This window comes from Rattus norvegicus, chromosome 8, assembly GCF_036323735.1.
Source record: "Rattus norvegicus strain BN/NHsdMcwi chromosome 8, GRCr8, whole genome shotgun sequence".
NCBI classification, from domain to species: domain Eukaryota; kingdom Metazoa; phylum Chordata; class Mammalia; order Rodentia; family Muridae; genus Rattus; species Rattus norvegicus.
Window position 1 is genome coordinate 131,259,334 of NC_086026.1, and position 25,402 is coordinate 131,284,735.

At 43.2% G+C, this 25,402-nt stretch overlaps 1 protein-coding gene across 5 annotated transcripts in view; it reads left to right on the forward strand.

Annotated features, from left to right (window-relative positions):
• Topaz1 (testis and ovary specific TOPAZ 1) overlaps positions 1–25,402 on the forward strand; it is a 54,646-nt gene that overhangs the window by 23,620 nt on the left and 5,624 nt on the right. For 4 of the 5 annotated variants that reach the window (NM_001376913.1, XM_006244204.5, XM_008766728.4 and 1 more), the window contains exons 7-17: positions 2,755–2,840; positions 3,478–3,603; positions 4,275–4,338; positions 8,923–9,074; positions 9,251–9,343; positions 13,306–13,421; positions 17,650–17,716; positions 18,771–18,945; positions 19,765–19,865; positions 24,273–24,438; positions 25,065–25,229. In NM_001376913.1, coding sequence (NP_001363842.1) covers positions 2,755–2,840; positions 3,478–3,603; positions 4,275–4,338; positions 8,923–9,074; positions 9,251–9,343; positions 13,306–13,421; positions 17,650–17,716; positions 18,771–18,945; positions 19,765–19,865; positions 24,273–24,438; positions 25,065–25,229 — 1,311 coding nt within the window. Of the gene's footprint in view, positions 1–2,754; positions 2,841–3,477; positions 3,604–4,274; positions 4,339–8,922; positions 9,075–9,250; positions 9,344–13,305; positions 13,422–17,649; positions 17,717–18,770; positions 18,946–19,764; positions 19,866–24,272; positions 25,230–25,402 lie in introns of those variants that run through there. The other variant, XM_063265308.1, reaches the window with a different exon arrangement.

Genomic DNA, 25,402 nt, shown 5'->3' on the forward strand with positions numbered 1-25,402 from the left:
AAGAAAGAAAAAAAGAGAGAAGAAAAAAGGAAGGAAGGAAGAAAAGAAAGAAAAACAAACATAAGGACCTGAATTCAAATCCGTAGTATTACTGTAAAAGTTGGATGTGATGGTGCATATCTGTCAACCCGACGTTGCAGGAGAGGAGTGGGTGAACCTCAGGGGCTCACTGGTCATCCAGCCTTGCTGCAGCAGTGAACTTCAGGTTCAGTGAGAGACCTTGTCTCATGTTCATGAACTGAGGGACTAGAGAGTTGGCTCACAAGTTAAGAGCACACATTGCTCCTGCAGAACTGGGGCTCAATTCCCAACACACACATGGTGATTCACAACCGTGTGTATATATCTCCAGTTTCCGAGTTTCTGACTTTCTTAAACATCAAACACAAAGTTGGTATACACACAGACAGTCACCCAAGACATTCATAAACATAAAAGGAAAAACAAAAACATGAAGTAGAAGCTGGGCATGGTAGTTCCTATACCACAGAGGGCAAGGCCAGCTTGGTCCACATAATGAGTGCCAGGCCAGCAATGGTTACACAGTAAAATTGGTGGTTCAAAATCAGCAGCAAAGAAAAATGTGGTAGAGGCTGATAAAATAAGACACCTCATGCATATGCAGAGGCAAGCACACTTGCACACACACACTTGCACACACACACACACACACATATACTACATAGAAATTGCCTTTAGAAAAGAATGTTTTTAAATGTCCTAGTTCTTGTTTTAAAAGGCACCATCAGGTCTAGAGAGATGGCAGCATGTCGGATCACCTGCTCTTCTTTCAGAGAACCTGTTCAGTTCCCAGCACCCATGATCGAAAGCTCACAGCTCTCTGTAATCCCAGCTCCACAGTATCCAATGCCTCCAGCCTCTGCGGGCACTGCACTCAGGTGCACACCCACATGCAAACACACACATTACACACAACTGAAAATATTACTAAATTTTTAAAGGGCACTGTTAAAGAGTGCACTGTAAAGAGTACTGTGGCTACTGTACTGACCAGCATAAAGAACTGTAACAGGGCACTAACTACCACAGGCTAGGAATCTAAAGAGATATCAATTCTGATGGGTGTGGAATTCCGGATCAAGACTCTGGCAGGTCTTTGATCTTTTCTGAGGATCCTCTTTACGTCTCAGAAGGCCACCCTCTTCCTCTGAATGTGTCAGGAGAGTGCAGTCCTTGGTGTCTGTGCTTATATATCCTGATCCTGATGGAGGACTGGGGGTGTAGGCTATGAACCTCTCAATGATCCAATGAAGTTCCTAGCATGGATTTGTCAGTATTCTTCTTTATGGAAGGTTTGGATGAGGTGTTTAACTGGGCTAGGACTCAGGGTTACTTAAGTCTTTTAAGAACATTATCTGCAGCCTATAATTAATGTTACATTTTAGGTTCAGATCTAGAAGTATTTCAGGGAACCCAATATATAAGTCTATGGGTGTTCAGGGTTATGCAGGAGGATTGGTCAAAGAAAGAGACACTGTAAGATAAATTTAGATCAAGCAGCAGTGGGATAGCCTCTCAAGGACAGAACTTGAGCTTTATTGTTACAGAAAGGCACTTTTAACAAGCCAGCTTCTGAATACCAAACTCTTAGCTGATCTAGGAGTTGGCTTGAAAGAACCATCACCTAAACCATCTCAGCCATAGGAGACTTCGTGGTTTGCCAGGCATGTCTCCAGACTAAGTTATGCAAAGGTCCATACAATCTCAGATAGCAATCACTGACAAAAGGCTACTTCAAAGCCAAGGTGCCATCACTCCTGAATTCACACCAGCTAAAACAACTCTAGAAAAATCCTGCTGCATAAGTCAATCAGTATTTCACAGTAATACACATGGCAATGCAAATCTAAGTGGAATTGAATGTGCTATTGCGGGCCTCTGAGATGGCTTAGGCAGTAAAGGCCCTGGCCACCCAGCCTGACCACTTGATTTCTTCAGGTTGTCCTCTTACCTGCAAACAATGTGCTGTGCTGCATGGGAATGTATGCCCAAGTGTGTGTGAGACACACACTCTCATTTAAATGGAGGGAACAAAAAGATAAAAGAGGGAATTGGAGAGATAACTCGTAGTAAAAACACTGGCTGTTGTCATGGAGGACCTGGGTTGGATCCCAGTGCCCACATGTCAGCTTACAACTGTCTTTAACTCCCTTCCCATGGGATCTGACCCTGTCTTAGTCGGTGTTCTGTTGCTGTGAAGAGACACCAAGACCAAAGCAACTCTTATAAAATAAAGCATTGTAGTTGGGGACTTGCTTTATGGCTTACAGGTTTAGTCCATTATCATCGTGAGCCTGGTGGGCAGCGTGCAGGCAGACGTGGTGCTGGAGAAGTAGCTGAGAGCTCCACACCCCAACCTAAGCAACCGAAAGAGAACTGGGCCTGGTTTGAGCTTTTGAGGCCTCGAAGCCCACCCTTGGTGACATGCTTCCTCCAAAAAGGCCACACCTCCTAGTCCTTCTCAAAGAGTGTCACTCCCTGATGGCTAAGCACTCACTCATATACAAGAGCAGAGCCTGAGGGGGCCATTCTTATTCAAACCACCACAAACACCCTCTTTTGGACTCTTGGGGCAGCAGACATTACATGTGGTGAACAGACTTTTGTAAAAAAAAAAACCTATATACATAAAAATAAAATTACTTTTTAAACTAAGACAGACAGGAGTGACTGTCAGTGTTGAGAAGTCAGTCAGTGTTCGTGTGCTTGTTTGTAATGCTCTTTTACTTCTAGATTTCAGATTTCCAGGAAGATATTCTGTCCTACAACTGCAGAATCCTGAAACTTGTGAAATATTTAAAAGGGAAAAAAATTTTGGGGTAAGTCCCCATACTTAGGGTCCAGTTCCTTTTTGAACAGTTGCAGACACCCGGATTTGGGGTGGGCATTAAGTAGGAATAAGCAGCAGAGTGTGATTCATCACTAACAGTTTGTAACAGAAGGAGCCTCTGATAGGGAGGGACAGCTGAAGGGAAGGAAGGACCATAAACTGTGGGAGGTGCTGGATTAAGTCCAACTTTATCATTTCTCTTTTCTTTGTTAGAAAAACCAAGGAGGGTTTTGTTTCTAATACATGCATCTGAAATGCACTGTGTTCTATGGTTATAATGAGCTTTCTATGAAGGAGGCATAAGAACAAGGAGCCCTATGTGAGCATTTAAAGGCAGATGAGTGGCTGGGCAGTAGTGTGCACACCTTTAATCCCAGTGGGAGGCAGAGGCAGGTAGATATCTGAGTTCAAGTCCAGCCTGGTCTACATAGTGAGACCCTGTCTCAAGGAAAAAGAAAAAAAAAACTATGAAGCAGAACAGATAATCCTGGCAGAATCTTTTACATGAGAAGTTGATAAAATCACAGATAAATCCTGCTGAACTAGTTTTTATGTTAAAGCTTTGGAATGTGCCCTCACTTGACTATGTCTTATGATTAACTTGGAAAGGATTTTTAATCTTCTAGGTGTTCCAGAAGCCCTTAGGATTGATGATACCCCACAGATACTGCAAGCTTCATTTTAACACATTGCGTGGCTGTGAGCGAGCACAGTGCAAGTTTGTCCATGTGCCTGAGCAGGGGGATGAAAAGGTAAAGTCCCATCCGGGGGAGACAGTCTCACCTCATACACTTTATCTGACTGTCCTGATGCTCTGTTAGCACAACAATCTTTGCCTGGGCTTATGCTGTATGTAAATTATATGTGTAGGTCCATACAGAGTCTTTGGCGTTTATCAGGATGATCTCAAACTCCTGCTGCCTCAGCCTCCCAAGTAGCCCAGACTGAAAATGCGTACAATAGCAACTGGCTTGCCAACTTTGGCTCAGCATTTCTGACATCTAATTATTATCTAATTATTGTTTCTTCCTCCATACTGTGTAATAGTTAATATTCTAGTCTATGAGTTTATCAACAGCTTTATCAACAAGCATTAAGGTTGACAGACATTTGCATTGTTTCCCTATTTGGTTAATAAAACAGCGACTCTTGGTACTCTTTTCATGTCTCCTCATGAACATTCAACCGTGTCTGGGAGTTCTGGCTACACCGATCTTTGCCTGTTCTTGGCATCGTCACAACCATAGCATCCAGACCTGAAATTCCAGAACTTGGAAGGTGGAGGCAGAAGGATCAGTAGTCTAGTGTACATTTTAAGCCTGTGAATTAACTTAAACATCAACTCTTATTCTAAAGCTCCAAACTCATAAATTTTTGTTTGTAAAACATATGAAGGTAATTTACTGTTTTATGGCTTTTGTAGATCTGCATGGATGTGTTTAAGAAGTACATACGTGTCAATGAGCAGCGTTTGCTGCACCGAGCAGGTATGGAGTAACTGCATGATAATTACACATTCCTGGGAGTGGCTTCACACGTGTTCTGTTTGTCACTGCATGTCACAGTTATTCCAGGAAGGTGGAAGGGCTGTGACAGCTTAGCAGCCTGAGTTCGACCCCCATATCTTACCTCACTGGAAGGGGAGAGCCAGCCCTACAAAGGTATCTTCTGCCTTCCTTACTCCAGCCCCACTACGTGTGCCACATGCACGCGTGCACAGCGATTTTAGTTAAAAACCTGTTAGCCAGGCGTTGGTGGCACAAGCCTTTGATGCCAGCTTTCAGGATGCAGACACAAGCGGATCTGGAAGTTAAAGGCCAGAGTGAGTGCCACGCCAGCCAGGGCTACAGAGAACCCCGTCTCAAAACACAATAAACAGACAGACAGTTGAAATTTATTCTTGGCTGGGTGGATGGGTGGGGGGACACCCTCATAGAAAAAGGGGGAGGGGGTCTATGGATGGGAAACTGGGAAAAGGGGATAACATTTGAAATGTAAATTTTAAAAATCCAATTAAAAAAAGAAAAAATATTCTTAAACTTAAGTATAAAAACTGAATAGAATACCTTGCCTAAGATTGGCTCCATTGGCCTTAGAAATGATTAAAGAGAAATATTTTATTTTTGTCAGTTTAAAAACTATGTTCACCTAACAATGTAATTCCCTTATGTACTAGTATGTCATTTACTTATGTAAAGGGGAAAGTGTCTTGCTCTCTGTGCAAGTCTACTTTAGATCCTGAATCTTCCCTCTTCGTTCTTTTTCCACATTTCCCATCACTACCAAGGCAGCATCCTGTCAAGTCCCACACAGTTTGATCCACAGGCCCCTGTGCCATGCCTTGGTGCTGCTGGCACTGTGCTGTGTGGTTAACCCTCAGGGCTCAGACCTTACTGAGAAGACTGCTTCTTCCATTAGCCTCTGTCTGAGTCCACAGCTTCACCCTGTTCCTTGCCTCCATCTCCTTACCATGCTAGATTATAAGCCCCCAGAGGATAAAAAGCCAAAGTTCATGCCTTTGTTCCCTGACACTGACCCTAAAGCCATGCAGCATGGTAGTAACAGCAGTACAGCTCCACATCTCAGATCAGTCTTCTTCTCTGAAAACATCCAAGGGCACCCGTGTCTAATATGGGCGTTGGTAACTAGAGGAAATAGGACCCTATATGAAAACTTTTCTTGTGATCTAGGAACTGTGACAGCCAAGGAGAAGGTAGAGAGGATGAATATAGGTGAGTTTTCAAGCTTCAGAAATCATTGCAAAGCCTGTGAAAAGAGAATAACATGAAAGGGAAGCTCCCAAGATATAAACTGTAAAGATCAGTGGCCACGAGAAAAGCATCTGGTGTGTGTGTGTGTGTGTGTGTGTGTGTGTGTGTGTGTGTGTGTGTGTGTGTGTCTGTGTGTCTGTGTATCTGTGTGTGTCTGTGTGTGTATCTTTGTCTCTGTGTCTGTGTGTGTGTCTGTGTCTGTGTGTCTGTGTCTGTGTGTGTGTCTGTTTGTGCACACATGTATGTGTACCTGTAGAAATGAGTGTGTGAATGTGCATCTGTGTGTGTCTGTTGCAATGTATCACTTCAAGGTAAGTTCCAAGGGGCCTGAAGAGATGTTTCAGTGGTTAAGAGCATGCACTGCCCTTGCAAAGGACCTGAGTTTGGTTCACAGCCTCATGATGAGTGGTGATAACTGCTTGTAACTCCTGGCCATCCAGTGCCTCCCCAAGCATTTCACTCATATGAGTAAACCCGCACACAAATGTTCATGTGCACATAAATTAAAAATGAAATGGGACAGGCAATAGTGCCTTTAATCCCAGCACTCGGGAGGCAGAGGCAGGCAGATCTCTGTGAGTTTAAGTCCAGCCTAGTCTATAGAGAAAGTTCCAGGATAACCAAGACTACACAGATAAACCCTGTCTTGAAAAAATAATGATAATAAAATAGAATGAGGGTAGAGAGTTGGCCAGTGGTCAAAAGCACTGGCTACTTTTCCAGAGAAACCCAGGTTTGGTTCCCAGCATCCACATCAGATGTCTCACTCACAACTATCTATAACAACAGTTCTAGGGCATGTGATGTGCTCTCCCAGTCTCTTCAGGCACCAAGCACACACATAGTGCACATAGATTCTTATAGGCAAACAGTTATTCACACAAAGTGAAAATAAGTCTTTAGAAATAAATAAAATTTAAAAATTAAATTCTTACCCAAATTTTGCGTGTAGTTTGTTCCTCTATGCCTGTGAATCTTGGTGCACAGTTTGTGAGGGTACAGCATCCTTTTGTGTAAGTGTGCTGCATCCTCCATTGCAGTAAATTATACATCACTTGACTAAACGCCCCTTTATGTTTTACTCTGACCTAGGTTCCAGTCCAGGGTCAGACATTCTAGTTCTGTCTGTAGCCTCTGGAACAATCTGGTCCAGTAAGATACACACAAGGTGCAGTTCCGACACACTTAAGAGCACTAAGTATGTCCACAGTACCGTGTGATTAGTTAGCAGCATGGTTCATTCTGCTTGTAGTGTAAGAGGCAGAGGCTCAGCCGGCTACTTACAACACACAGTACTGGTTCCTACTGTGAGAACTGACAACGTCTAGAAAGGAAAAGCCAGTAGTTTTAAAAACAGGTGCTCCTAATTTTTTTTAAAAGGGGGGCGGTGAGTTAGCACCCCAGCATACCTAGCTCTAAGCTAAGACACACCAACAGCCTTTCATGGTAGAAGCCATTAAATGTTTAAACCTTTCCAACCAGACAGGGAGGATCTTCTTTTTAAAAAAATGTATTACCTTGTGTACACGAGTGCAAGAGTGTGTGTCTCCACATATATATGAGCCACAGTGCACATACGAAGGCCAGATGACAATTTTCAGAAGTCAGTTCTCTTTTGTCCGTCATGTGGGTCCTAGGGATCAAACTTAGTTCTTCAGGCTTAGCAGCAAACACTCATTGAACCAACTTAACTTGACCCGGGAGGATCATTTTGAAAGAAAAAGGCTTACATTAAAATTTTTAAAATAGATTAATGACGAGAAGAAAGGGTACATGTTGGTAATCAGTGCACAGCAGACACTAGCCACCTAACTGCTCCTTTCAAAGGTCAGTACTCCTAGTTTAGTCATGAATTACATAGTAACAGACATTTCATATTAGCAGTTCTTTTGCTTTTATACAGGCAACTATATTAATACAAAATAGAATGTTGTAAGAATGTATCGTAGCTGGGCTTGATGGTGCACACCTGTAACCTTAACACTGCCCGCCCGAGGAGGTGAAGCAGGAGGATCGCTGTGAGTTCCAGCCTCACCTGGGCTGCACGGCGCTCCACAGAACACAACGGGGCTGGAGATTGTGAACATCTCAGGCAGTCAATGACCGCGTCACACGAGTTCACTCCTCATAGCCCACATGGTGGAGGAAGAACACTGACTCCCAGAAGTTGTGCTCTGGCACACATGGCCACGCTCGTGTACACACAAAATAAGTAAATGTAATACATAGTCAGAAAACAGACGTATCTGTATGTTCTCAGGGAAAGCATGTAATATATAAAACAGCTTTATGACAAAGCTAACCGTTATTACATGACAGTTTTGGTTTGAGGTTTTTTGTTTTGTTTTGGTCAGTTTTGGATTTGAGGGTTTTTTAAAATATTTTATTTATTTATTTATTTATTTATTTATTTATTTATTTATTTATTTTTGGTTGTTTGGTTTGTTTTTTAGTTTTGTGAGCCAGGGTTTCTCTGTAGATCAGGCTGTCCTGGAACTAGCTCTGTAGACCAGGCTGGCCTCAAACTCAGAGGTCAGCTTGCTTCTGCCTCCCAAATGCTAGAATTAAAGGTGTGTGTGCGCCAACACCACCCAGCTGTTAGCATATTTTTAAACCTATTTAACTTTATGGTTTTGCTGAACTTTTTCATTAACTAGTGACTTTCCCAGGCAATATTGGGTAATTCAAATAGTAATGAGTATTTGTGCTAGAAATAACATAAAATTAAGTGATTTTTTTTTTTTTTGCTAAGGTAGTTTTAGCTAAAATGTGCAGATTTGGGCTAAAATTTTGGAATGGGAACAATGATTAAGTCAACTCCGTCAATTTTAGTAACATTAACGTGGGAAAAACTGAAAATTGTTAAGTGTTGTACTAAAAATAGATTAAGGAATTAGATTGACATAAACTACATTCTTAAAGGTAATGGATAATTTCTTAGTCCATAAGAATAAACTGAAATAAAAGATTCCAGGTCAATTTGTTGACAAAGTTGAAGCAATAAGTATTAAGTGTCAAAGTAGCCCTCACCCCTCACCGCACTACTGTGCATCTCCCTGTACAAGCCTCGGAGCCTTCTGGGAGTTGTGCCTTTGCAGCTCACTCACACTGTGCACTTCACGCCGTGCACACTGATGCTGAACTTGACTTCTCTTGTCACCGCCATTCGTCATTTTGACTTTTTGCTTTCATTCTCATCGAATGTTTCTGGTCCCTTTCAAGGAATGAACTGATGTAATATCTTTACAGAAGATTGTCTACTTAAGAGCAGCAAATGACTCATTTTTTTTTCACTTTCAGCATACATATTTCTGGAATACTACAGAAAGTTTCCCCCAGGGATACACTTCAGTTTACAAGTGCTAAATGACCTTTTGATTTCTTTACTCAAGCATTGCTTATTGAAAGAAGTCTTCCAGGTAGTGCAGCTCAGCATAATGGCTAAAATGCTGGTGAGTAACCTGGTGCCTGCCCCTCTGCACGTGTGTGTTTAAAGCTAGTGCTTCCACCTCTGCCTGCCATGGACTCCCCAGACCACAGATTCTCAGAATTGGTGGATTTGTAAAATGCAAGGCACACTGAGAGACGTGAAACTGAGTGTGATTTTCTGCTTGTCTGTTTCATTCAGCCTGCTCTGAAAATATTACTAAAAATATTTGAGTATGTGGCAGCTATGAAGCTAAGGAATGCTGTACCTGCTTTAATTGAGATTTTTTGCAAGGTATGATTTTAATCTTTTATTTCTCATAGGGAATAACAAAAGAAGACTCTTTGCACATGATTCTTTATCTGTCTTTTATTAATGTTCTACTTGTTCATAAATGATCTTTTTTTCTCCAGAAATAGTTCAGAAGCACTCTCCACTGTTTGTCTTCCCCTTAAACAAATCCTTCTAAGAATTCAAATGACTGCTTTCTTATTACAAATTACCTTTGTCTCTATTTCTTAAATATAGCTAAGAGAATTCTTTCTCTGAAATATTTAAGGTCACAACAAAACAAATCAGTATATAAATAGAAAATTGTAACTAAAATAAAGTAGTTAGGAGTTGGTTTTAAAGTTGGCATTAAGTAAAATGAGAAATAAGAATTTTAATGCTCCCTAAAAACACATTAAATGTGTGTGTGTGTGAGTGTGTGTGTGTGTGTGTGTGCATACATGGAGACTAGATGTCACCAACACTTTCCAGCTTACTGGTTTAGGCCAAGCTGCCTAGACATCAAGACCCAGGAATCCTGTCTCTGCCTCCCTACCACTGGGATTGCAGGCCTCGGCCTCTGCGCCTCGGTCTCAGGGGTCCTCATGCTTGTGTAGCAAGCATTTTACCAGCTGAGTCGCGTCTTCAACCACCAAGACTAACATTTGTTGAATGCTTCAAAATACCTGATAAGCACCAACCAGCACTGGATAAAAACAGGGGTGGTGGCAAATGTCTGCACTTCCAGTCCTCCAAAGGTGGAGGCAGGGGGCTCAGAAGTAGCTAGTCTGAGTCCAGGCTGGGCAACATGAGACCCTGCCTTAGAAAAGTGTTTCTCAACCGCAGCAGTTACAGAGAAGCAGAGAATGTCTAACAAACAATGATTTGGTTTATCTTGGGGGCTGGGGGCTGGGGGCGTTGTGCAGAGGTTGTTGGTTCCACAGTTAGCGTGAAGCCATTATTCCCAAAAGTCGTTTAATGTAGTTTCAGCATCTGGAGACTTTCAGGGTCCAACAATGGCAATATAATATTTCTTTGACTGTTTTTGCTCCTTATTCTAGCAGTATAATGTACCCCATCCAATAAACTACAGACATGGAGAAAACAGAAATTCAGAGTTTATTTTATGTTTGTAAATAGGCTGTTAACCTAACCTCGCTTGTTAAGACATATTTATACTTATCCTGGTTTTTGAGCAATTTTAAAGGATAGTGGTTTTTTGGTCTTGTTTTGCTTTTCGAGATAGGGTCTCATCGTATCGTTCTGACTGCCTGGAACTCACTACAGAGACCAGGGTGGCCCCAAACTCACAGAGAATTGCCTCCCTCTTAAGTGCTAGGATTAAACATATGAGCCACCATACCCAGCTAACGGGCAGCTTTGAATGGAACGGGTTCCCAGGTAGCTAATTTGTTCTTTCACAGCTATTTTAGTTGGCGCTGTCCATCTGATCAAACATCAGAGGATGGTAGGGAGTGCAGAGACCAGCAGGCGTGGTTTGAGATGTTTCAGAGTAGGACAGTGGCCCTCATGGGGCTTTCTGTATTGTGTCATCAAGTTCCATAGCTTTAGAAGGGAAGCTGTCTTCCTTTTTAAAAGTAAAATTGGCCATGCTTTACATCCAGAGGAGCTAAAAGACATAGTTCAAAGACTCAAGTTTGTAATAAGCAGGAAGCAGTTTTTCACCAAAACAGTTTCCGGTTTGTTTAATCAGATGGCTTAGAAAGGAGTTTCAAGGACCTGCTCAGAATTCAGTATTGAGTTTAAGGCAGTTTCCCTACAAGTCAAAAAGAGGAGATCCTTGGTGAGTTTCTACTATTCCCTTTAGTAAAGGAAACTCTGATTTGAGCTTTAAGTTTTTAGTGACCAAATGGCAGGAGAAGGCACCTTCTCCACTCTCCTGCTGCTTTGTTATCCCATCTGTCTTAGGTGAGGTCTCTATTGCAGTGGTAAAACTCCATTCCTGAAACCAACCTGAGCAGGAGCCTGTGGGTTTAGTTTACATTTCCTAATACGAGGCCTTCATGAAAGGACACCAGGATAGGAAACTGAAGTCAGGAACGGGATCAGAAGCAATGGAAGAAGCTGCTCACTGGCCTGCTCCTCGTGACTTACTCTGCCTACTTTTTCATGCTGCCAGGACCCTCCGTCCAGGAGCAGCACTATTCTCAATGGGCCACATTAACCACTGTTTAAGGAGATGCCCCACAAGATTTCCTATACACCAGTCTTATGGAGGCATTTTCTCAGTTGTAGTTCCCTCTTCTCAGACAATTATAGCTTGTGACAGCGTGACAAACAAACACATAAACAGATATAGCCAGGATACCACCCTGATTTGTAATCCCTCCTCCTCCCTTCAATAGATGGGGAAAGTAAGTCATACATTCTCTCAAGGACTTAGGACAGGGTTCAGTGGGCTACAGTACTTGCCATGAAAGCATGTGGCCCTGAGTTTCAGACCCAGAACCCACTGTAAAGAACCATTGCAACACGGATTCTGTCAGCTACAGACATGGGGGCAGAGACAGAGGAGCCGAGAACACGGATTCTGTAAGCTACAGACATGGGGGCAGAGACAGAGGAGCCGAGAACACGGATTCTGTAAGCTACAGACATGGGGGCAGAGACAGAGGAGCCGAGAACACGGATTCTGTAAGCTACAGACATGGGGGCAGAGACAGAGGAGCCGAGAACACGGATTCTGTAAGCTACAGACATGGGGGCAGAGACAGAGGAGCCGAGAACACGGATTCTGTAAGCTACAGACATGGGGGCAGAGACAGAGGAGCCGAGAAGCCAATGGGGACAGCTAGTCCAGGGTACACAGATAATGTATCTGACTCAAACACGGTGAGAGGTTAATTTACTGTCAGAAGTTGTCTTCTGATGGAGAGAGATGCTCAGTGGTTCTGACTGCTCTGCCAGAGGTCCTGAGTTCAATTCCCAGCAATCTCATAGTGGCTCACAACCATCTAATGGAATCTGATACCCTCTTCTGCTGTGTCTGAAGACAGCAACAGTGTACTTACATAAAACAAATAAATCTTAAACAACAAAAAAAAAAGTTGTCTTTTGACCACATGCAACCATGGCAAATGTGCTCCCCAAATCACACACACTTCGTGTGTGTGTGTGTGTGTGTGTGTGTGTGTGTGTGTGTGTAATATTTATATATATTGTATATTTATATATATCATATATATCACACAAAACAAGTAAATGGTAAGATAGGAAGATCTCACTGTGTAAGTAACTTCCCAGTAGGAGACTATAACCACAGTAGACTCTGAAGAAGTGTTGTTCATACACCTTCAGCCGAGTCAGTCTCCCAGTGGTGAGGTAGCAGAAGTCACCATAGCTTCAAGCCTTCCCAGCGTATTAGGACAACTTTGAGATATCTGCCTCCTGTCAATCCAGCCTCAGACCACAGGTATCCAGGTACTTTAGTCAGCACTCTCCATCCAAGCTGAGGTACATGAAAACAACAAACAGCAGGGCCAATGAGAATTGGGGGTGGGGTGGGGAGAAAGCCTCAGAATTAAGTAGATGACTGCAAGCAGTCAGGTAGTCGGGCAGGTGGTTAACTTATTAAGTAAAGGCCAGGTCTTCACTGGCAAACCTCTCACCATTTACTGCCAGGGATGAGGCTTCAGACCAGAGCACACTGGGACAGGCAGTGCCAGATAAGAATTACACAACAAAGTAGTTGAGACAACCCAAGAATGGAAAGAAAGTTCAATTTTGATATTCAAAAATATTGTTTGCATGTTCCCATGTTCGCTTAAAAGTCTGAGGACATCTTCGTGTGGTTCTCAAACACTTGATAATATTATGCTTCAAACTTTGCAAAGTTTTGATATTTCAATTCCCCTGCGCCCATGTCTGACCCCTGCTGCCACTGTCTTAGTCAATTCTCACACATTGGCCTCTCAATTCTTTCACATTTTTACAAGAACTGCTACTCTTTTTCTCTCCTTCTGCAGTTCATTGAGGCTGGGATGATACCTGACCCAGAGCACTTGAACTACATTGTTAAGCTTTTACACCAAGCACAGGCATCCCAACAAGAAATATCTGCAGTTCTGGAAGCCAAATCGAGGTAAGATAAGAAACTATCGGGTCTGTATCTTGGTGGGGACACCAAGAGAGGTAAAATCAGACCTCGTCTCAACAATCCTGTCTCAGGGGTAAGTTTGTCACCCATTATAAGCCCCTTCCTGTCTCTGACCACAGCTGACCAGAGTCTGACTCTGCTCAGTCCCTCATTTAACCACAGAGTCCACTAAGGGCAAAGAAGCTTCTCTTCCTTACGTTTGACTGCTTACTTAACTGTGCTTAACATGCTCCACTGTGTGTGTGAATCACTTTAGCTTTTGTTTTTTTCCTGGCTCACTCTTGTTACCTTGGTGCTTTCACTTTCCCCTTGTTCACTATGTCTACTCAGCATATGAAGCCACAACCATTGATTTAATCTCTAATTGCGTATACTGCCCTAGGACTGGGTGTCCTCTTTGGGAAAGCACTTGCCTGGTATGTTCTAGGTTCCATCTCTAGCAAACAAGTAGTGCTACAATAGACCTGTATTGAGAAAGGGAGAGAAAATCTGGTTGGTTTGGCGAGATAGTCAGTAAAGTGCTTATCACCTGAAAGTGAGGACTTGTTTAGTCTCTAGCTGGTCATAGATACTTGTGATCCTGGTGTGAAGAGAATGAAGAAAATACAAGTAGATACAGACAGAAGTATCTTGGATCAGGTAGTCTGGGCTGTCTGCTAGGGAAACTGTGGCACACCAGAAGCTCAGCGTGTTTACTGTATAGAGTTCTTACGTGCAGCAGAGTAAGGAGGTTGGTGATTACATATAGATTAACAAGGAGGCAAGGTCTATGGTATGCAGCTGGATCAAGGAGTCAGGCTGCTAATCTTAGTAGGAGCAGTCTTCAGGTATAAACATCCAGGGAGAAAGCGATGGTAGACATTTTTTGCACATTCTACCAACATATGGACCAGAAGAGAAGGCATTACCATTTCCCTCTGAGTCACCCTTAAGGAAGGGCTTTGCCATTCTTCCATATGTCTGAGGCTCTGGTTCCCTCTACTCCTACAGGACAGATCCTGAGGAGTGACACTTGAGGTTCACTTCTGAGCACTCCTCTCCCCCTCTACACACACAAAGTTATTTCTTTAAAAGAAAAAAGGCATAGACATATGTTGCTGTAAAATAATAAAAAATAAAATGATTTTTTTAAACCCCTCACTAGATCCGGCACCACAGTGCCCCAAGATATCTGTAGATATCTTCATCTCAGTCAGCAAAGCACCTCACCTGCTCTGCTCCATCCCATATGACACTGATGATGGCCTCTCTCTGAGCCTGGCAGCAATCTCTCTATCCATCTAGTTCCCAAGGCAGGTTGCCACCATGCCAGAAACACACATCCCAACTCTGTGGTGGCCCAGAGTCTCTAGCTGTGCACACTCTCTTAAACTTGAAAGAGCACACAACACAATAACCTCTGATCCAATTGATAAGATATAATTGCCCACCTAGACACACAGAGCCCTGTACACATCCATCCCTTAGGAACATTCATAACAACCTGTAAAGGTGCAGAGTAGAATCTTAACGTCAGCCTCCATGTTCTCTCCACGTGTCTTCCTCCACTCTCCCATTCCAGTCCCCTCCTCTTCCCTCAAACTTTTCTCCCACCCATCCTTCCTTCTCGTCCAATGACAGGCCTTGCTCTATCTTGTACCTGCCTACACCTGCGTGATGACATCATCCTACAGACATAAATTGTAAATCCTCCGGAATAAAGGGATCAGTACAGACCCTCCTGCCATTGAGAACATGAATGTTAACTGTGTGTGAACTCACCAAACAAGATGAAATGGGACGATTTCTTGGTCTAAATACTTGTATAAAGTATAGAAGCTACTTAATCCACAAAAAGCTCTCCTAGTGGCCAGATCGTTTCTCTTGAGAAGGCTACTCATATTTTAAAGATGAGTCCGGGGGCAGGGAGGAGGGTGTGAGGGAAAAAAAGATGTGTTTGAGTGAATTTACACATAATTCCAGAAAATGGGAGAGACTAATATTTATTGGCCTATATTTCTTTCTTTCTTTCTGCAGTTGATTTGTTTGTACCCAAGTGGTCTCACTATATATGGTCAGTGCTACACTTGGACTCCCAATCCTCCTGTCTCTATCTCCCCCATGGTAGGACTGCCACCCTGATTAGCTTATCAGCATTTTAGAGGCAGGTATTTCCCATAAACAAAAATCACAGTGGGCCCTCACAGCGACACACACCTGTCACTCAGAGGCAGAGGCAGATGGATCTCTGTGCGTTTGAGGCCAGCCTGGCCTGTATAATGAGTTCCAGAACAGCCAGGGCTACATAGTGAGAACCTGTTTCAAAAAATTAAAATTAAAAACCAAAGTGGGTACAAGAAATCAAGAGATACCAGGTGTGGCAACTCATACCTGTTATCTAGCTCTGGGTGACAGAGGCAGGAGGATCAGGAACTCAAATCTATCACTGGCTACATAGCATGTTTGAGGCCAGGCTGGGTTACATGACACTGTCTTCAAGCTGTGGAGCTGGAGCAGGGCCCCAGCAGCAAAGAGCACTGGCTTCTCTTCCAGAGGACCCAGGGTTGATTCCCAGCACCCATGTGGTGGCTCACAGCCATCTGCAACTCCAGTTCTAGGGGATCTGATCCTGTCTGGTGGCCTCTGATGGCACCAGACACTCCTGCTGTGCACACACGTGCAGGCGGAACACGGATGGTACCAGACACTCCTGCTGTGCGCATACGTGCAGGCAGAACATGGATGGTACCAGACACTCCTGCTGTGCGCATACGTGCAGGCGGAACACGGATGGTACCAGACACTCCTACTGTGCACACACGTGCAGGCGGAACACGGATGGTACCAGACACTCCTGCTGTGCGCATACGTGCAGGCGGAACACGGATGGTACCAGACACTCCTGCTGTGCGCATACGTGCAGGCAGAACACAGATGGTACCAGACACTCCTGCTGTGCGCATACGTGCAGGCAGAACACAGATGGTACCAGACACTCCTACTGTGCGCATACGTGCAGGCAGAACACGGATGGTACCAGACACTCCTACTGTGCGCATACGTGCAGGCAGAACACGGATGGTACCAGACACTCCTACTGTGCGCATATGTGCAGGCAGAACACGTATGGTACCAGACACTCCTACTGTGCGCATACGTGCAGGCAGAACACGGATGGTACCAGACACTCCTACTGTGCACATACGTGCAGGCGGAACACACTTTTACATGTTTAAGAGCTATAAACCAGTGTCTTTCATGAATTTAAATGTGAAAGTCCTTGACATACTAGGAATGAAAGACACATTCTTTAACTTGGTAAAGAAAGCTATAACAAACCAACAGACATACTTGAGTAAAAACAGGAGTTTTCTCTTCAAAATTGAGAACAAGGCAAGGTACTACCCAAACTTCCATTAAGACCATTTACCCTTACCTTCTGGCCCACGTGATACAAAATGAAAATAAAAGATGTATAAGTTGGAAGTAAAATAATATCCTGTACTTGTAGGTGACATGAATTGTAAATCTATGTGACAAAGAACCCTAATGAATGGGTACAGCAAGGTTGCAGAATGAGCACCAGCCCACAGATGAGCCCTGTTCCTGTACAACAGCAGTGAGCCTAGGAACCAGTATCTAAAACAGCACTATTGATAATAGCTCAAAAAATGAAATGCTAGGTAAAAAGTTTACAGAACATTCTCAAATTTGTGCTGGAAGCCATGAAATATTGAAAGAAATAAAACATACTCTTTATGAATTGAGGGACAAAATAAACATGTCAGTTCTCCCTAAGTTCGTTTATTGGTTTAATTCAATTACAGGCTATTTTTTTGTAGATAGAAAAATAATTCATTTCATTTCACATGGTAGCACATATCTGTAATACCAGTACTTAGAAGGCTGAAGCCAGGAAATCAGACGCTGGGGCCATAAGGTGGCTCAGCAGCTAAAGGCACTTTTCATCAAACATGATGATCTGAGTTCAGTATCCAGAACACGTGGTGAAGGAGCAGCCTGACTGCTGCAGGTCATCCTCTGACCGCCACACGCATGCTGTGGCGTAGGCGTGCACACATATAACATACGCCCACATGCATAAGCATACAAATGTGGGTTAGAGAATCGGACGGCAAAGAACTTTGGGTGTGTCCTCTGTGCGTCAGTCTTTCTCAGAACATTGGTGACTTGGGGATGAAGTGCAAGTAACCAACTCTTCTGTTGTTTGAAGGTTGCAAGTGAGGCAGCTGAGAAAGAACTGGACGTGTGACTTAGACTCGGCCTTAAGTGAAGTGGAGGTATGACATTTATCTTCAAAGGAACTGCTGGCCTGTGAGAACCAGTAACAAATGTTTGAACAGTCCACTAGGAATAGCTTTAGAAACATCGCTGTTAGAGAAAATGCTAAGGAAGAAAAGTCTGGTAGTTACATTTTAAAGATTAATATTTTGAAAGGTAAACATGGGTGGAGATCTCTTTCTGAGTGTGCACACCCTGAGTTCTAATTCAACTACCTGTTCCCCAGCACACAATAAATCTAGGATTGCTGTTTTAAATTAATCCTGAAACTTACTTCCATTTCAGAGTTAACTTGTATAATAGTAAAATCAATTTAAAACTTGATTCAGTGCTGAGCAGAAGCTTGGCTGATGATAGATGGCTGTGGACTGAGCTGATGGGAGCTAGGACCATAGTACACTGTCCTGGCATTTAGAAAAGAAAGAAGGGGTGGCTAGAGAAATGGCTCAGTGATTAAGAGCTCTTGCTACTCCCGCAGAGGACCTGAATCCAGCTCCTATCGCCCAAGCCAGGTAGCTCACAACTACCTGTAACTTAAGCTGTGATATGCGGCCCCGCCTTTGGCCTCCACATGGTAGATCCTTGACACAACCTGCATATGCCACAGAAATCTTCTCTTAGTTTGTTATTCAAAATAGAAGATGGTCTGTTTGCTGAAATCTCTTCTGTGGGCCCCAATTCATAAATGGCCAAATAGTGGTAAGGCGTGCTCCCTCCAAAAGCAGCGCAGTGATAATGTATTGCTACCGGATGCCCATGCGCCCTGGGGATGGTGGGGACGGCGGGATGGTGAGTCTCATGAAGTTCTGAACCATCAAGTCCTGGAGTATTTGAGCAGCCGAATAGTTACATGTTCACAGGCTCAAGTGCAAGGTCAGTGGTGTTGCTGTGTGGCTTGTCAGGTTTTCAGTTCCCACTTACTCTAACAGACAGCACCTTCCTTCATGTGCCTGTATGCCAGCATGTGCTTGCAGAGATGGCAGAAGTTTTACTTTTTCCCTCTTCCTCTTCTTCCTTCTTTTTTTTTTTTTTCATCTTTACTAATCTTAACAGAATTGTAAAGAAAAGGGTGACTGGACCAAATTGGGAAACCTGTACATTAGCATAAAAATGGGCTGTGAAGAATTTGCAGATTTCCAGAGATTCTGTGCCTGTGTTGCTGAAACACTCACAGAAGATTATAAAGAAGAAAGGCCAGGTGTTCCCTTTTGTGAATTTGCTGAAACAGGTAAAATGTTACTGTTCTGTTTTGAGAATTGTGTGGTTCTTAGCTGGAGGGTGAAGCTCTCCTGGTGCAGAAGGCCCTGTTTCAAGTTTCAAATAGACTGAAATCTGTGGACTTTTCCATCGACTTATTATGTTAGGTTACAGTTAAAGGACAGAAACTTGTTTTTAGTATCAAAGTTTTTGTAGAACATAAATGTATTTTCTTTTTATTTAGGTTAATTATTATGATATGGGAACACCCAATTTTTTATGCCATTGATGTTTCTACTATCTACAAATCAAAAAATATTGTGTAGCCTTAAAAAAGTCATTCTCCTGATATTGTCACCATGCAGCTTGACCTGGCCTTACATTTGTAATCTTTCTACCCCTGCCTCCAAGTGCTAGGATTACAGAAGCAGGCAACTACGTGGCGTTTCAGATGTTGTTCTGAAGTGTCACCTCTATCAGCGAGTGAAAGGCCAGAGAGTGACTCTCCTAGGCTATATATGCAGCCCATACAGTCTCAATTTTAAACAATTCTTTGAGAATAAATCAACTGTTGGACACATGCCTCTAATCTCAACACTTGGGAGGAAGAGGCAAGTCAATCTCTGAGTTCAAGGCCAGCCTAGTGAACAAAGTGAGTTCTAAGACAGCCAGGGCTGTGTAGAAAGACCCTGCCTCAAAAGCACAAAACAACAACAAGGCACTATTAACTTTCGGGATGGATTTATTGGAGGGACAGGCTGTCAGCACTAGGTCTGTGACATGGTGTCAGTAATTCTGAGTCATTGTAAGTGACTGTCTCCATTTCTTCCCATGTCTGCTTATGTTTCAGTTAGCAAAGATCCGCAGTACAGTGAGGTGGATAAGACTTTGTTGGGAAGGATCGGAATAAGTGCTGTGTACTTCTACCACAGACTGTTGCTGTGGTCTAAGGTATTTCATTATATATTAGTTTGGTTTGGTACAGAGAATCTTAGTTTTAAAATCACGAAGAGAATATGGAGTAATCCTTCAAATCAGAAATTTTCTAAGAATCACTTCAGCCACGACAGACATGAACCCTGACTACTTAATGAGTTCTTAGTTTTCACATTTGTTTCCCTACCAAATAGATGTGGAAAGGGGGTGATGAGACACAGGTGTGCACAGGGGGTGATGAGACACAGGTGTGCACAGGGGGTGATGAGATACAGGTGTGCATAGGGGGTGATGAGACACAGGTGGTCACGGGTGATGAGACACAGGTGTGCGCACAGGGGGTGATGAGACACAGGTGTGCACAGGGGGTGATGAGACACAGGTGTGTACAGGGGGTGATGAGACACAGGTGGGTACAGGGATGATGAGACACAGGTGTGCACAGGGGGTGATGAGACACAGGTGTGCACAGGGGTGATGAGACACAGGTGGGTACAGGGGTGATGAGACACAGGTGGGTACAGGGGTGATGAGACACAGGTGGGTACAGGGGTGATGAGACACAGGTGTGCACAGGGGGTGATGAGACACAGGTGTGCACAGGGGGTGATGAGACACAGGTGGGTACAGGGGTGATGAGACACAGGTGTGCACAGGGGGTGATGAGACACAGGTGGGTACAGGGGTGATGAGACACAGGTGGGTACAGGGGTGATGAGACACAGGTGTGCACAGAGGTGATGAGACACAGGTGGTCACAGGGGTGATGAGACACAAGTGTGCACAGGGGGTGATGAGACACAGGTGTGCACAGGGGGTGATGAGACACAGGTGTGCACAGGGGGTGATGAGACACAGGTGGGTACAGGGGTGATGAGACACAGGTGTGCACAGGGGGTGATGAGACACAGGTGTGCACAGGGGGTGATGAGACACAGGTGGGTACAGGGGTGATGAGACACAGGTGTGCACAGGGGGTGATGAGACACAGGTGGGTACAGGGGTGATGAGACACAGGTGGGTACAGGGGTGATGAGACACAGGTGTGCACAGGGGTGATGAGACACAGGTGGGTACAGGGGTGATGAGACACAGGTGGGTACAGGGGTGATGAGACACGGGTGTGCACAGGGGTTGATAAGACATGGGTGTGCACAGGGGGTGATGAGACATGGGTGTGCACAGGGGGTGATGAGATACCAACTGCTCTATTGGATTCTGGAGGCCATGCTAAAATATTTTCATTTGAAAGTTTTGAATTTATAATTTATTTGACAACTCCTGAATTGTCATTATAATCTTGAAGGATCACAAAAAATTTTCCTTTTTTATTTATTAACTTGTCTATTTCTTTATTTAGACAGGGTCTTTCTATATAGCCCTGGATGTCATGGAATTTGCTGTATAGACCAGGCTGGCCTTGAACTCATACTCCTGCTTCTGCCTCCTGAGTACTAGGTTAAGAGGCATGCACAAACCATGCTCAGCCTCAAAATACCTTCCTTAAGATGAACCCAAGATGTTCACAATCATCAAGACTCTTTGGAAATCACTCCTTGAATACTCTGAGAGACCATGTGCCACATGTCTATGTCTAACTATTAATAGAGCCCATTCTGCAGGTGCTCTGGGGATTCAAGATGTACTGTTCTGTTTAATTTCATTTAGTTGTATATGTGCACATGTGTGCATACATACGTACATATATGTATATGGCGGCATGCATGTGGTAGTCAGAGAACAATTTACAAAATTGTTCTTTGTAAATTGTCCTTTTTTTCTCCTGCCATTAGTGTAGTCGTAGGCACCTGGCTCAGGTCCGCAGCCTTTACATCAGAGCCATGTCCTTCCTCAGCCTTCAAAGCTACACTGTATTTATAGCCTTTGGGTTTCCCTCAAATGATAATTGAATTGTAGGCTCGATAAAGTTCACATAGAGGGAATGAAAAGTCAATGTGAAGGGAGGAGCTGAGGATGGACTCAACAGAAAGTGAGAGTAAATATCACTATTAAATCAAGTGTTAAAGTTTAGGTTCTGGTAACTCTGGTTATTTCAGAATTGAACAGCTGTGTGCTAGCATTTAAGCATAGGTTAACTTGAATATATACAATATACATGGATTAAAAAGAATTTTTGCACCCAAACTGGCTGAACAGAGAGTCTGTAGGTTTCCAGATTTAATGCTCACTGTGTAGGATGGGTCCTCTGTGCTGCAGGGTCTAGGGGACGGCAGTCATAGCATTCATTTCCTGGGCATGAGTGCCTGCACACTGGAGACTGTTGAACAAAAATCTTTTTGACAGTGTACACATTAAGCTAAAACTTTAGATTATTCTGATTTATTTAGTTGTTATTTCTTAGGTCATTAAGACATTGGTGAATTTTTTCTATCTTAACAAAATTAATTATTATGCTTGGAGAGTTGATTTTGAGTGTCATCACTAGGAGGTAGTTTGGTGTGTGTGTGTGTGTGTGTGTGTGTGTGTGTGTGTGTGTGTGTGTTCTGATTTTTTTTAGCTTTCTTTTGGTTGAGGACAGGAGTCTAAATACCCCTGACTGTCATAGAACTATGTAAACCATGCTAGCCTTGAACTCACAAAGATCCCTCTGCCTCAGCCTCCTGGATGCTATGATTATAGGTATGTATATCAGACCCAATTCAAGCCCATTCCTTTCTGAATATAAGGTAACATTCTTGAAATTAATCTAAAATTTATAACCTGAAAGATATATTTATTTATTCAAATTAAAAGTATTTTCACATCATAATAAAAATCTGGTTAAAGGGGCACAGAACAATAAGGGTCTGTGAACTAAGACCCACAGTCCACATTGTGCCTGTAACCTGGTTCTACATAGCCCACACGCTCAGAATGTTTTTAACATATCCTTAATTTAGACATTTATTTCTTGTGTGTGTGTTTATACATGTGTAACATGCATATGTGCTTTCCCATGCTGATACATGTGGAGACATGGGTTGTTTTCTTCTGCCATTGTTCCACCTTATGAGGCAGGGTTTCTCAGTGAAGCTAGAACTCTCCCTTTCAGCAAGCCTGACTAGGCAGCAAACGTCAGGGAACCTCCTGTCCCTGCCTCCTCAGCACTGGGGCTCTAAACATGTGCTACACTGCCCAGTGTTTACCTGGTGCTGGGGATCCAGGCTGGTGGCTTCAGGCTGCATGGCAAGCATTGTACCAGCTAAGCCATCTTTCCAGCCAGTGCTCTTAACCACTAAGCCACTTCTCCAGCTGCTTTTTTTTACTTTTTATATTTTTAAAGGGTTATTCATTAAAAACAATAGAACTTCAGCCACCAAATGTTGCTGTCAAAGACTAAGTACTTACTGTCGTGGTACTGAAGAGGTCGTTCAGTGGTTAAGAATAGGTACTGCTCTCACAGAAGACCCAAGTTCAGCTCCCAGCACTGAAATCAGGTAGCTCATAACTTCCTGTAACTCTAGCTACAGGGAATCCAACACCCCCTCCTGGATTCCTCAGACACCTACCTCCCTGTACACATAGCAATAACTTAAAATGAAAGAAATATTTTTCTAAAAGTATTTATTGGCTGGGCATGATGGCCCATGCCTTTAATCTCAGCACTTGGGAGGCAGAGGCAGGCAGGTTTCTGTGAGTTTGAGGTCAGCCTGGTCTAATTATAATTAAGGTATTTACTGTTGAACTACTAACAGAGATGGTAGTAGGCTGGCCCCTAATTTAAAATAGTAATACACACCCAAATCCTTATGTCCAAACCAAAGGCAGTCTTCATGTAGACTCTATCAAATAATTCATTTACTGAGTTAAAAAAAATAACTGTTTTCAGCTAACAATTTTGGCTCCACTGCACTAGCATTTCATCCAAATTTGGTGACAAATTATCTCCATTTCCACCAACTCTTTTGGATCTCAGGATGGTAAACTATAAAAGGAATAAAACACACGATAGTTTTCCATATTAACCCACGGAAGCCTTTTCCCAGACAATGACATTTTTGTTTTGTTTTGATTTTGCTTGTTTGAGTTTTGTTGAAACAGAGCCTTCCTATAAAACCACGCTATTCTTAAACTGTCAGTAGTCTTCTTGCCTCTACTTCCTACGTGCTGAGTATGTAGGCACGAGCCACATGCCCAGCTCCACAGTCTTCAGGGAAGACACTTAATGCATAAACATCAGTGAGAGAAGAGCTGATAGAGAGGGAGGGGATGGGTAACTCAAGGTCAAGTGTTCGTCTCCTTTTCCTTCTTTCTACCTTTGTGACCAAATAGTAAATGCTCGAGCAAAGTCTTGTTGCAGTTTCGTGGCTGTGAGTCTAGCATAACAATTGAGACTGGTAACTGTCTCCTGCATGTTACCACTGAGTTTGTGTCTCTAATACTGTAGATGAATGATACTAGTGTTCTTTACTTTTATTCCAGGGAAGGAAGGTCTTAGATATACTATATGAGCTAAAAATACATTTTACAAGTTTAAAAGGACTTACAGGACCTGAAAAAATAGCACCAAGATGTCAAATTGTAAACGTTGCAGCAGAGATTTTTATCAAAAGTGGGAGCCTAGATGGTGCCATTTGGGTACTGAGGGGTAAGTCCTGACATCTGCATGCACAGAACCTGTTATCTTCTTGTATCCCTGTGTATATAATTGCCTCAGTTGACATGAGCTCAAGTCGATAGCTTGGTTTGAGCACCAGTGAATATATAGACAGGAAAAGTCACTATGGTATAAACTGATTGAGAAAGTGGCTTTAACTTCGCCTTGGTTGACAGAACTTTGTTCTTGATAAGGCCTAATTGTCATAGAAACTGTGAGTCTGAAACTATTACAGTTCTATTCTATTGATTTTTAAAACATTATTAGAAGCCGGGAAGTGGTGGAGCATGCCTTTAATCTCAGTACTTGGGATGCAGATGGATCTATGAGTTCAAGGCCAGCCTGGTCTACAGAGCAAACTCTGGACAGCCAAAAACACTGTCTCAGAAAAAAGTAGTTAGATGTGTTAACAAATTGAAATATAACATGCCAAATTAAATTCAGGTAATCCAGCTTTAGAAGGCAGGTTCGGCTACTATGGGAAATCTTAGCCGTGACTTCATGGCCCCAGTATCGATATGTGTAGGCAAAAGTGCCTTCAAACGAGATAGTTATTCCAACTGTGGTCACCCTGGGAAGTGTCGTTTTCATGGTGCGCTTGTCTTCTCTTTTGGGAGAATCGGAGTGGATAACCAGCACACCGCTTTGGCCTTGCGACAGAGCGGATGTGCTTCATCGTCACAACTTGCTCTGCGCCATAGCGCATGAGATCCTGGGCAAGAATCTGTACAAACAGACATTTGAGGTCTTGCGGAACCTTCCAGGCTTTCAGAACTCTCAAGGTACGTTTTTAAAAGTCACCTTCATAATCTTAAAAAATGATTTATTTTTACTTTATATGTATGAATGAGTGTTACATACATGTATGTGTATCACACACATGCCTGGTGGCTCCAGAAGGAATTCAATCCCTCTGGACTTTAAGTCACAGTCGGTTTCCCAGGTCCTCCACAGG